We start from the raw sequence: 12,870 nt of genomic DNA, 5'->3' as shown, positions 1-12,870 counted from the left end.
TCATTGAGATTCTGGTTTTGGAGAGACCACGATTTGTACCACCCGGTCAGGGTTGTGGGTGTGTGCTTGTGTCAGAATTATTTTTAGTTTATGCAAACAAGTAGGAAGTGCTGGCACAGGTTTTGTAAGTGTGTGGAAAGTGAGTAAGTTCTCTTGATCCGTAGCAGAGGGCTGCTTCACCTTCCTGAAACCTGCCTGGAATGCTGGGGAATTTTCTGAACGCAGCCTATCACATTGTGTCATGGTATCTAGTGTTAAAGCAGAACATTGCAGCCTAATCATGATTATATTGTAAACTACCTAGAAGAAACTCAGTCAAGATACTATTTTTCTGAAGCTGGGAATGTTTAGTTTGAAAATTCTCATAGAGAAAAAAGAAACCAGTATTCTAAGCAAGAGACAAAATTTGATGATTAAAAAAAAAGTGTGATATTGGGGGCGGGTATATATAGCTCAGTGGTAGAGGGCATGTGTAGCATGCATGAGGTCCTGGGTTCAGTCACTAGTACCCCCACTACAATAAGTAAGTAAGTAAACAAACAAACAAACAAACAAACAAACCTAATTATCTCTTCCCTCCCCCCAAAAAAGATAAACAATAAAAGGGGTTTTTAAATTTTTTTTAAGTGTGATATTAGACTCAGTTATTACAGCGTATGAAGTTGTAATCAGCTGGTTGCCAAAGTAAACATTCTAAACTGCACATCGTTGAAAGCATGTCTTTCATGATGCTTGTTATTGGGAAGAAATACTTCAAGTTAGTTGAACGGATTAAACTATCCAATTGTCATTTCCTTTTCCATACAGAGCACTGTATGTGAGAGTCATATTAGGAATTCTCTCTTCTTTTTGTACTTTCAAGATGGTTACTGAAATTGAAGGTGTAAAACAAAGAACACTTGTATAATTTAATCACGTGCATGTTGTTACTTGATTTCTTTCTTGGCGCTTCCAGGATATTCTAAAATGATGGTATGTGCATTTATCTAGAACAGAATTATTTGGCATTTCTACCTCATTTTTTTTTTCCTATTGTAAAATGAGAATGTCTGGCTCAAGGTATTCAGCACATTTAATATCATTAATAAAATTCAACTCTATACTAATCTTTGTTTTTTAAACAACATTTTTAATAACTAAGGCTTTTTGTTTGGTTTTTGCTTTTGATTTGGGCAGTGGCTTGAGGAACATTCACGTATCAAGAGCAGCTCAGTGGAAGTGTTGAAGACGTTTGCTAAATGTTGAAACAATTTCATGACATGATGTAAATGAAAGGTTTACAGTGTAACGAGAGAGGACTTTAGAGTTTAGAATATGGTGTGAAAGGAGGCTAACATTTCACTTGTTTATAGAGTTCTCTTGACCAATCTCTTGAAGATTGAAGTCCAGGGAGATAGAAACAAAAGATTCCTCAGGGATCAAAGTAGGTCTGTCTCCTTTCTTCTTGGGTCCTTAGCCTTATAGGAAGAGCCTCTGCTTTCCTTAACCCTTTAGGACTTGATGTGCCTCCATCACATTATTTTACAGAAGTTTTATAACAGATTTGTTAGGTTTTCAAGTACACAGATAATTAAAAGGAAGAGGACTTGGTGAAGTAGAAATGACATTATTCTAGGGAGAAAAAAATCCTTTCCCTCAAAAAACCCTAGAAGTGAAAAATTCTAAAAGCATAGCAATATAGTGGCTTTACTGTCAGAATATGATGGATTAACAGTCCACACAGCTACCTCAGCGAGCTTCTGAGGAATGCAAGCAAAATCTTTTTCATGTAATGCTAAGCAAATAGTAGATTTTGATATTTAAATGGTGTCTCTTCATCACTTACAAAATGCTCAATTCACTAATAGGAAACAAAAATAAGCATTATATTTTGAAATATTTTGGTCCATATTTATTTTGATTTATGAATCCCACAATGCATATTTTATACTCACCTCTTACTGTAGCATTTCTTTTTTTTTTTTTTTTTTCAAGAATTTTTTAGGGGGTTGGTGGGGAGGTAATTAGGTTTATTTATTTATTTTAAATGGAGGTATTGGGGATTGAACCCAGGACCTTGTGCATGCTAAGCATGTGCTCTACCACGGAGCTATACCCTCCCCCACCATAGCATTTCCTGAGTGCCAACTGAGTAGATAGAGTTTGGTATAAAAAGAAGGCATATGATCCCTGACCTCTAGGACTTTGCTCCTGAGAGGAAACTGAGCCTAAAGTGACAAGTGATCATATGTTTGTATTTCAAACTATGGAAGAGTAATCTGAGCAGAGTGCTATGTACTATAGAAAACTTCTTAGAGGAGAGGTGAGTTTTGAAATGAATTTAGAAAAAAAATAGAGAAGGATGCATACCTAAAATATATTTATATTTCAAAACCAAAAATAGTGATGCCATCTCTTCAATTTACTGTTGACGAAAATTCACCTTATTCCCCCAAACAAACAAAGCTAATAAGTTGTTAATTAAAACAAGCAAGGCACATACTCCACTGCTGCCATCACTTGGGTAAAAGCATGGGACAGTCATTTAAAATCTTGCTAAGAACCTTTCATTTATTTGGTCCTGCCTAGTTGATGCCAGATCATGGTCCTTGGCTGGTAAAAGAGATAAAATATATTCATGTTCTTAATCTCTTAGTCCTAGATGCCTGTGATGAGCCACCGAGATTCCAAGGTATGAAGCCCCAGGATGAACTTAAACCCAGTTATAGTCCTGGGGACACTGTACGGTATGAGTGTCGCCCAGGTTACCAGTCCCTGTCTCCTGGTAGTCTCATCTCTACTGTTTGTTGGGAAAATAATACTTGGTCACCTCTCCAGGAATCCTGTAAAAGTAAGTAAAACATTTTGTTTTAATTAAAAAAAATTTTTTTTCTTGTTCTAGAGATTTTCGCACTTTTTAGGGTGAATGTTTTACTACTGCAATGATAGTTTTCTCATGTGAATGTAGGTTTTTAGATAGCAATGCATTTTTCCAGGCTTTGAAAAATCTCCAGGGAGTCTTTTTTTTTTTCACAGTTGGTTGCCTGGGTAAATATGAATCTTGATTGGCCTTAGAATAGTTAAAAAAGGAAACGAATCGTTAAAAAATAATTATATTCCCGTGAATGCAAATGAGCAATGTAGAATTTTGAATTTGATTCAAATGTATTTTGTACTTGATATAAAACAACAAATTTGAAATTTTTCTTTTAGAAAAATCATGTCCGAATCTAGGAGATCCCGAAAATGGCAACATTAACTATGTCAATGGAAGTACTGAATTTGGTTCACAGGTTCACTATGTTTGTAATGCTGGGTAAGTAAGATGCTCTTTAGAGGGAATACAGTTACATGTTACTAAATGCACTTTCATTTTGCTACCATAAAGTTGATTTCATTTTGCTTTCTCTCTGACAAGTCGTACTATAGCCAAATAACTTCTGGGCTTCTTATGGAGACTGAAAAGATGTGTAATGAATAGAAAGACATTTACATTGTAGAAAAGCAAAGTTGTATACTACTACTATATGTAATAATAATCCTATCATAAACATTAAAAATGTATTAATCATGGTGACTTATGACAATACAGTGCACCCTGTTTAAAGCGACCAATTCTCAGAGTTGAAATAGGGTTTATGGAACTGGGAGGTAGAATTTCCAACTAAAGATATTCTTATAGCAAGGTAATCTATAAGCTGTTACCAGACCAAAACTGACCGATTAGCTTAGACAATAATGTTGGTCAAGATCTCTTGGTTGGAAACCTTATATTTGAGACTGCTACAAAGGAGTGAAGCATCTCAAAAAGAGGTACTGAGCATTTGATAATAGCCTTTGTTCTACAGAGCTCTTTTGATAGTATATATTGGGGATACTGAACATTTATTAAAAATGTGAATTTAGAGGGTAAATGTAATACACTATGGAAATGCACTTTTTAAAATATCTGTGTATCTTGCTGCTTTGCTGAATTCATTTATTGTTCTCACACTTCGTGTGTGTGTGTGTTTGTGTGTGTTTGTAATCTTTAGAACTTTCTATGTAGAAGATCATATGCTCTGCAAACAGTGATTATTTTACTTCTTACTTTTCAATTTGGATGACTTTTATTTCATTTTCTTGCTTAATTGCTCTGGCTAGAACTTTCAGTTTCATGCTGAATAAAAGTGGTAAAAGCAATTGTCCGTACCTGATCTGATCTTAGAAGAAAGAGTCCAGCTTTTCATGATTGAGCATGATGTTTGCTGTGAGATGTTCATGTATGGAGTGTATTATCTTGATGCAGTTCCATCTGTTCCTTGTTTGTTGAGTATTTTTGTCATGAAAAATATTGAAGTTTTCTCTGCTTTTTCTGTATCAATTGAGGTAATCATGCTTTTTTTTTCCTTTCAATATGGATTAATTTGTACATGAGCCATCCCTTGCATTCTACGAATAACTCCCACTTGGTCATGGTGTTTAATCCTTTCAACATGCCAGTGAATTGTGTGCTAGTATCGTGTTGAGGAGGTTTGCATCAGTGTTCTTAAGGAATGTTGGTCTCTAGCTTTCTTTTCTTGAAATGACTTTGTCTAATTTTGCTATCACAGTAATGCTTGTCTCACAGACTGAGTCTGGGAGACGTCCCTCTCTTTCAATTTTTTGTAAAAATTTGAGGATTGGTATTACTTCTTTAAATGTTTGGTGGAATTTACCAGTGAAACTATCAAATCCAGGACTTTTCTTTATTGGGAGATGTTTGATTACTGATTCAATCTCCTTACTACTTATAAGTCTGTTCAGATTATCTGTTTTTTTGTGATTAAATCTTGGAGGTTTTGTGTGTCTAGAAATTAGTCCAATATATCTGACTTACCCATTTGTGGCATAAAATTATTCATAGTACTCCCATAATATTTTTTATTGCTGTCAAATCAGTAGTAATGTCTCTACTTTCATTCTGATTTTAGTAATTTGAATCTAATCTCTTTTTGTTTTAGCCCCTCTAACTAAGGCTTTGTCAATTTTGTTGCCCTTTTTGGAGAACCCACATTTTTTTCATTGATTTTTCTCTATTGTTTTGCTCTTTTCTATTTTGTTTATCTCTGCTCTGACCTTTATTATTTACTTCCATCTGCTAGCTTTGGGTTTAGTTCCTTTTCTGGTTCCTTAAATTGTAAACTTGGTCTGTTGTTTCAGAGCTATTGCTTCTTAACGTAAGCATTTATAGCTATAAATTTCCCCCTTGGTACTGCTCTTGCTGCATCTCATGAGTTTTGGTATGTTACATTTTCATTTTCATTCATGTCAAAGTATTTTCTAATTGCCCTGATTTCTTCTTTGATCCATTGGTTGTTTAAAATCATGTTGTTTAATTTTCACAGTTTTATGAATTTTCCAGTTTCCTTTTGATACTGATTTTTAACTTCATCCTGTTATGGTCAAAGAAGATACTTTGTATGGTATCCATCTTTTAAAATCTTGATTAATATTAATTTGTGGCATAAAATTATTGTATTATTCCTTATGTATTACTTATTATATAATTAATTATGTTTTGAATAACATTAATTTACATTACTAATTTATGGCCTAATGTGTGGTCTTTCCTGGAAAATGCCGCATGTGCTCTTAAGAACACTGTATTCAAAAAAAAAAAAAAAAAAAAAAGAACACTGTGTATTCTGTTGTTGGGTAGAGTGCTCTGTATTTGTCTGTGAAATCAGGTTGTTTTACTTTTTTGTTGAAGTCTATTTCCTTATTTATCTTCTGTCTAGTTTTTTTATCCATTATTGTGAGTGAGGTATTGAAGTCTTCAACTATTATTGCTGAAATGCTTATTATGTAGAAATCTGTTTTTCTCCCTTCAGTTCCATAATTTTTGCTTCATATATTTTGATGGCCTGTTGTTAGATGCATAAATGTATATAATTATTATATCTTCTTGCAGTATTGAACCCTTATTAGTATAAAATTTCTTCTTTGACTCTTGTAACCTTTTTTTCATTGAAAGTCTATTTTATCTGATTTTAGAATAGCCACTCTACTCTCTTTTGGTTACTGTTTGCATGAAGTATCTTTTTCCAGCCTTTAATTTTCACCCTATTTGTGTCTTTGGATGTCAGATGAGTCACTTGTAGAAAAAATATAGTTGGATCATGTGTTTTTACTCATTCTGCCAATCTCTGTTTTTTGATTGGAGAATTTAATCTATTTGCATTTCATACGATTATTGATAAGGAGGGACTTATTTCCATCATTGTACTCTTTGTTTTTTTATATGCCTTATAGCTTTCTTCTGGTCCCTCATTTCCTGCATTACAGTTTTCTTTTGTGTGTAATTGATTTTTGTATTGAAATGTTTAAATTCCTTTCTCATTTCCTTTTGTGTATATTCTGTAGCTATACTGTTTGTGGTTACCATGGGAATTACGTTTAACATCCTACAGTTACAAGACTCCAGTTTGAATTTATACCAGCTTAACTTCAGTGAATTACAAAACCCAGTCCTTTACAGCTTCATCCCCACCCCTTTTGGCTGCTGCTGTCATACTACCCTCTACACTAATAATTGTAATACTAGCTTCTACTCTAATAATTTACTTATTTATTTTAATATTTCATCTTTTAAGTCACATAGAAAGCAAAAAGTATAGTTGCAAACCAAGGTTACAATATTAGCTTTTATAACTGACTGTGTATTTACCTTTACTGAGATATTCATTTATACATAGGGCTTTGAGTGCCTTCATTTCCCTTTTTAGTATTCTCTTGAGCATTTCTTTTTTTTGTTTGTTTGACTATTTTTTTTAATTGAAGTATAGTCAGTTTACAGTGTGTCAATTTCTGATATACAGCATAATTTCTCAGTCAGACATAAATACATACATTCGTTTTCATCTTCTTTTCCATTTTAGGTTACTACAAGATATTGAATATAGTTCCCTATGCTATACAGAAGAAACTTGTTGTTTATCTATTCTATATATGGTAGTTAATATTTGCAAATATTGAACTCCCAATTTATCCCTTCCCACCCCCTTTCCCCCAGTAATCATAAGTTTCTTTATTATGTCTGTGAGTCTGTTTCTGTTTTGTAGATAAGTTTATTAGTGTCTTCTTTTTTCTTTTTTTAGATTCCATATATGAGTGATATCATATGGTATGTTTCTTTCTCTTTCTGGCTTACTTCACTTAGAATGACAATCTCCAGGTCCATCCTTATTGCTACAGATGGCATTATATATTCTTTTTATGGCTGAATAGTATTCCATTTATAAATATACCACAGCTTCTTTATCCAGTCATCTGTCAATGGACTTCAGATTGTTTCTATGTCTTGGTTATTGTATAGAGTGAGCATTTCTTCTGGAGGATATAGTGATCACACACTTGCTCAGCTTTTAATTGTGGGAATGTTATCATTTCTCCCTCACTTACGAAGCTCCATTTTGCTGGATAGAGGATTTGGGGTTGACAGTTTTTTTGTTTTTTGTTTTTTCTTTTAGCACTTTGAGTATATCAGTCTTCTGTCTTATGGCCTCTGAGTTTCTGATGACAAATCCGCTGATAATCTTCATGAGGGTCCCTTGTATGTGATGATTCACTTCTTTCTTGCAGCTTTCAATAGTCTCTCTTTGTCTTTGTCTTTTGAAAGTCTTATCATTGTGTGTCTTCGTGTGGGTCTCTTTGTATTCACCTTACTTAGAATTTTGAGCTTTTGGCATATTTATATTCATGTCTTTTATCAAATTTTTTCAGCCATTATTTTTTCAAGTATTCTTTCTGCACCTTTCCCTCTCTAGTCTCCGTCTGAGAGTCCTACTGTGTATATGTTGGTCTACTTATTGGTGTCCCATGGGTCCCACAGGCTCTGTTCACTTTTCTTCAATCTTTTTTTCTTCTGTTGCTCAGGCAAAAATTTATCTTACCCTGTCTTCAGTTTCACTAATTCTTTCTTCTCACACGTGCCTTTAATTCCTCCAGTGCCTGTTCATTTCCGATATTGTACTTCTCAACTCCAGAATTCCCTTTTGGATTCTTTTTAGGTTTCCTATCTCCTATTGATATTTCCATTTTATTCGTATATTATTCTCCTGACTTTTCTACATTTCTTCCTTTAGTTCTTTGTGCATCCATTTGACAGTTATTTTTCTTTCAGACTTCATTGAGGCTCCAAGGCCATGGGGCTTAGGCAGGAGGCCACCCTGTAGGCAGAAGAGGAGCCAATGGAGAGGACATATTTGAGTTTCCTCTTGGGGCACAGTTTGTTGGTTTAGCTACACTTCTTCCTGAGGCAGTGGACAGCACGAGGGTGCAGGTGATCCTAACACTTGCAGCAGACCATCTTCTTGCAGTTGTACTTCTGGGAAAGCTGGCAGAGGGAAGGCCTGATGATGCTACCCCACAGGCAAAGCACCAAGTGCAGGGTGGATTCTTCCTGGATATTGTAGTCTGAGAGAGTGTGGTTCCCCTCATCTGTTTGTCTGCAGAAATCAGACTGTTGATGTAACAGGATGCCCTCCGTGTCTTGGATTTTGGCTTTGACATTCTCAATGGTGAGCTTGAGCTTGAGAGTGATGGTCTTGCCCATCAGGGTCTTCACAAACATCTGCATCTCTCTGTCTGCTGCTGGGCCACTTTGCTGAAGGAAAGTGGCGTGGCAGGGCTGCCATCCACCAATTTCCACTGAGAATGCCTTCCCATGACACTTATTAAAATAAGTCTTTGTCTAATAGATCTGCCATGAAGTCTCCTTCAGAAAAAAAATTTCTGTTGATTTATTTTTCTCCCTGGAGTGAGCCATATTTTTCTTTCCTATTTCTTTGTATACCTTGTGATTTTTACTGTTGTTGTTGAGCTGAACATTTGAATCCAATAATGTGGTAATTCTGGAAATCTTTCCCTTTCCTACAGCTTGTTGTTTTATGCTATTGTTTTTTTGATTGTCGCGTGATGTCTCTGTGCTGAGGATCAGTCTGACGTATAAACTGAAGGTCATCTCAGGTCTTTTCTGAGCCTTTCCCTGGGCATGTGCAATCGTTTCCTAATTTTTTTTTCCCACATAGCAGTTGTTTTTGAATGTCCCAGTGTTTAATGTCTGGCTCCTGCTAGTGGAAAAAGTAAAACTGAAGCAGGGGAACAGTGGGAGCTGGTATTTAAATCCCAGTGTTGAAGGAGCTTCCAGAAGTTGGGGGAGGTATGACAACAATGGCTTCTCACCTCCTTTTCTGCTTCTCTGTGATCAGAAGCAGCGGTCAGTGATCAGAGCCCAAGTCCCTGATACTTGGAGGGCAGTGTCCTTTTTGTCCACGTGGAACACATTCACAGATGCCTGCTGGGGTGGGAGACGGGTAGCTGCCACTGTGCTAAGAGCTAAAATTGACCAAAATTAAGATAATCTACCTGTCCAAGTCTTCCAGAAATTGCAAGCCATGAACAGATTCCAGACTTCCAAAATAGTGATAGCAGGCAGAGTCTACGAATGAAATTGTTGTCAAGGTGGAGAAACAGATTCCTGGTGCCACCTACTTTGCCATCATCCCAGAATCCTCTCCTAACACATTATAATCTAGAAGCAATGAATTAGCCTTTGGGAAAAAGTCAGCTGGAAGTAAGGTACAGGCAGTTACACTCCGTATTTTTTAACTTGACCAAGGAAAAGTAGTGAAACACGAAGTGACTGATTATATAGGGAGAGCCTGCTAGGGACTTTTAGGTGTATCAAAAGTTTAAGACATAGACTCTTCTCAGAGAAGTCGTAGTCTTATTGAGAAACATGATATATACAGAGAGGCATCAAACAAAATTGTAAATGAAAAGTACCAAATAGGCTGTTCAGTCATTCATGATGATTCCAATGAGAGTCCAGAAGGAAGAGAGCGTACTGTGAATTTAAATCATCAGAGAAGACTTCATTGAGTAGGAGTATTCCTGAGCTGCTACTGGAAAAGATACAGGCATGCCTTGGGTGTAGTGCACTTTGAGTTCTAGACCACTGCGTAAAGCAAATCAAATTAAGTTTTTTACATATGTTTACAGTCTACTGTAGTCTATTAAGTATGCGATAGAATTATGTCTAAAAAGATGTATATACCTTAATTTAAAAATACTATGTTGCCAAAAAATGCTAGCCGTAATCTGGGCCTTCAGTGAGTTGCAGTAGTAACATTAAAGAGCACTGACCACAGATCACGGATCACCAAAACAAAGAAGAATGATGATGATGATGATGATGATGATGTTTGATATGTGTGAGATTTACCAAAATGTGACACAGAGATATGAAGTGAGCAAACATTGTTGGGAAAATGGTGCAAATAGTTTTGCTCAATACAGAGTTGCCACACACCTTCAATTTATTAAAAACTCAATAAAGTGAAGAACAATGAAATGAGATGTGCTTGTGTTCTGATGTAAAGAGTATTAATAAGAGCTAAAACTTACCTAGTACTCACTATGTGCCAGATACTAATTCATCCAATCCTCAAGCCCTTGAAGTATGTTCTATTATCCCCCTTTTCATAGATGAGGAAACTGAGCAAAAGAAACATTAGGGGCTTGTCCAAGCTCAAATTAAGAAGCCAGTCTCAGAGCTGGAACCTGAATGCAGGCAGGCAAGCTCTAGGGCCTGATCTCTCTGCTCAGTCCTCACTGAGCAGAATCATGTGAGCAGAAGCATAGAAGTGAATGTGTGATGCGTTTGCCTGAGACAGCAAAGGGGGCCAGACTGACAGGCACGACAGAATTATTTGGACATTTTGCTGTAGGTCAATGTGTGTGCATGTTTTAAAACTCTTTATTTGATTAAGTTGCAGATTTAGTTAGCACTTCCATTATACTTTTTTAAGAAACTTCTCCCTCAAGTTACTGTAGTTCAGAAAAACAACCATATAAAATTGTTTTTATGATGTCCATCTTGTAATTGCTGAAGAATATAGTAACTTTTCTTTTCTCATTTAGTTATTACTTAGCTGGGCCAGCTATTCGGTATTGTCAAGCTAATGACAATTCTGTGTACTGGAGTGATAGCTCCCCAATATGTGAAAGTAAGTATATTCCCTCTTTAGAATATGGAGCGGCAGTTCTGTAACTTTTGACCTCAGACCTTTTTATGCTTTTAAATTAGCATTGACACCAAAGAGCTTTTCTTTATATGGGTTGTATCTATTGATATTTGTTATACTAGAATTAAAACTGAAAAGTTTTTAAAATAATTACTTATTACTTCATTTTTAAGAAGAATAAGCTCAGTGCTGGTTAATATATGCAACATAATTTTCATGAAAAATCAAACCTTTCCAAAACAAATAATGAGAATAGCGGCATTGGTTTACATATTTTCAAATTTCTTCAGTATCTGGCTTAAAGAAAGACATCTGGATTCAGTCTTTTGCAAATTCACACAATCTGACGCCTCTGGGAAATTTCACCATACACTTGTAAAGATGAAAGTGAAAAGTAACAGTAATGCTTGGTATTAATGTGAACAACTGATTTTAGCAAATAGCTATATTTACAAATTATGAAGCATTTCTCAACTAGCACTGAGTTCTCTTCTTAATCATAATTATATTATATCATTAAATTTTCTGCATCTCTAATGATGAGAACAGAACTCAGTATGACCTTGCAGATAAATATATGTATTTCAGATAGGTATTTAAAATAGTTACTTAAGAAGTTATATGCTAAATGTTTGCTTCTACATTAATAGTTTGAATTTAGGATAATACATTTTCTCATAGAAACTTCCTTCTAAATGGATATTGGATTCACAACTGGCTTGTAGGAATCATACGTTACTGACTTTATTGAAGGCAATTCATAGGACTTTACTAGTGCTGTTTAATCTTTTACCTTTCCTTTTGCTTTTCATGTCCTCTTTTTTTTTTTTTTCCCGTTTTTAAGAGATTTTTTGTCAACCACCTGGAAAAATTCTAAATGGAAAATACACCAATAGCCACAAGGAAGTATTTGAATACAATGAAGTGGTAACTTATAGTTGTGATCCTTCTAATGGACCAGATGAATATTCACTTGTTGGAAACAGCACGCTTGTTTGCGTTGGGAATGACAAGTGGAATAGTGAGCCTCCTGAGTGTAAAGGTAATGACATTTCCATTCATTTCCTTCTTCATTTGTAAATACTGTGGAAACACTATCTAAATAGTTTTACCTACAAGTAAAAACAGCCATATGTGCTTGCTCCTCTGTTAAATGGTTTCTAATTTAATTTAATATGAGTCAAATCAAATAGTAATACTTCTAGTAGTAGAGTTTGCCACCTCTCACTCTGCGTTGTGAGCTATTTGTGTAGGATTTTTTCCATGATAGCATCAAAAAACTGAACACACACTGTCTCACACATAAGAAAGTGTTATTTTTTACTACAAGAGTTTTGGCTGTAGGAAATGGTAGAGTAAATTGTAAAAGTCTAATTGCCTCACAGATAATGATTAGAAAACTCTGGACAAATCTTATTTAAAAAACAGTATTTAAGTCATTAGCACATGACCAAAAGTGGGGAGGCCCTGGAGGGGTTTGGACTCTTGAAATAAAGGATCCACTGAATATTTAGCAAAATATTTACTATTCTCAAGTGAACACAGAACATTCTGTAATACCATAGTCTATGCAATAAGATAATTTTTTAACCAAATTTCAAAGAACTGAAAATTATTCAGAGTACATTACCTGATCAAAATGAGATGAATATAGAAATCAAAACAGAAATAATCTAGAATACCCCCAAATATTTAGGCAAGACATGTGTAACTCCTGAATCAAAGACAAAGTAAGAAGGCTATTTGGAAAGTACTTTGAATATAATAAAAATGAAAACACAACATATCAAAATATCAAAACCTGTGGGACTCAGCAAAGGCATTGCTTAGAAGTCTATTCATG

The 12,870-nt window shown here is 35.2% G+C and overlaps 1 protein-coding gene and 1 pseudogene across 5 annotated transcripts in view; one reads left to right on the top strand and one right to left on the bottom strand.

Annotated features, from left to right (window-relative positions):
• The window catches only part of LOC105078621 (membrane cofactor protein), a 40,292-nt gene that overhangs the window by 5,778 nt on the left and 21,644 nt on the right, over window positions 1-12,870 (top strand). For all 5 annotated transcript variants that reach the window (XM_010967196.3, XM_045504501.2, XM_045504502.2 and 2 more), the window contains exons 2-5: window positions 2,636-2,830; window positions 3,193-3,295; window positions 10,924-11,009; window positions 11,872-12,069. In XM_010967196.3, coding sequence (XP_010965498.2) covers window positions 2,636-2,830; window positions 3,193-3,295; window positions 10,924-11,009; window positions 11,872-12,069 — 582 coding nt within the window. The remainder of the gene's footprint in view (window positions 1-2,635; window positions 2,831-3,192; window positions 3,296-10,923; window positions 11,010-11,871; window positions 12,070-12,870) is intronic.
• On the bottom strand, window positions 8,126-8,578 carry LOC105078623 (ubiquitin-ribosomal protein eL40 fusion protein-like; annotated as a pseudogene).

Source organism: Camelus bactrianus, chromosome 23 (assembly GCF_048773025.1).
Source record: "Camelus bactrianus isolate YW-2024 breed Bactrian camel chromosome 23, ASM4877302v1, whole genome shotgun sequence".
Lineage (NCBI taxonomy): Eukaryota > Metazoa > Chordata > Mammalia > Artiodactyla > Camelidae > Camelus > Camelus bactrianus.
The sequence above is the reverse complement of the archived record's forward strand: the minus strand, read 5'-3'. Positions and strand labels throughout refer to the sequence as shown.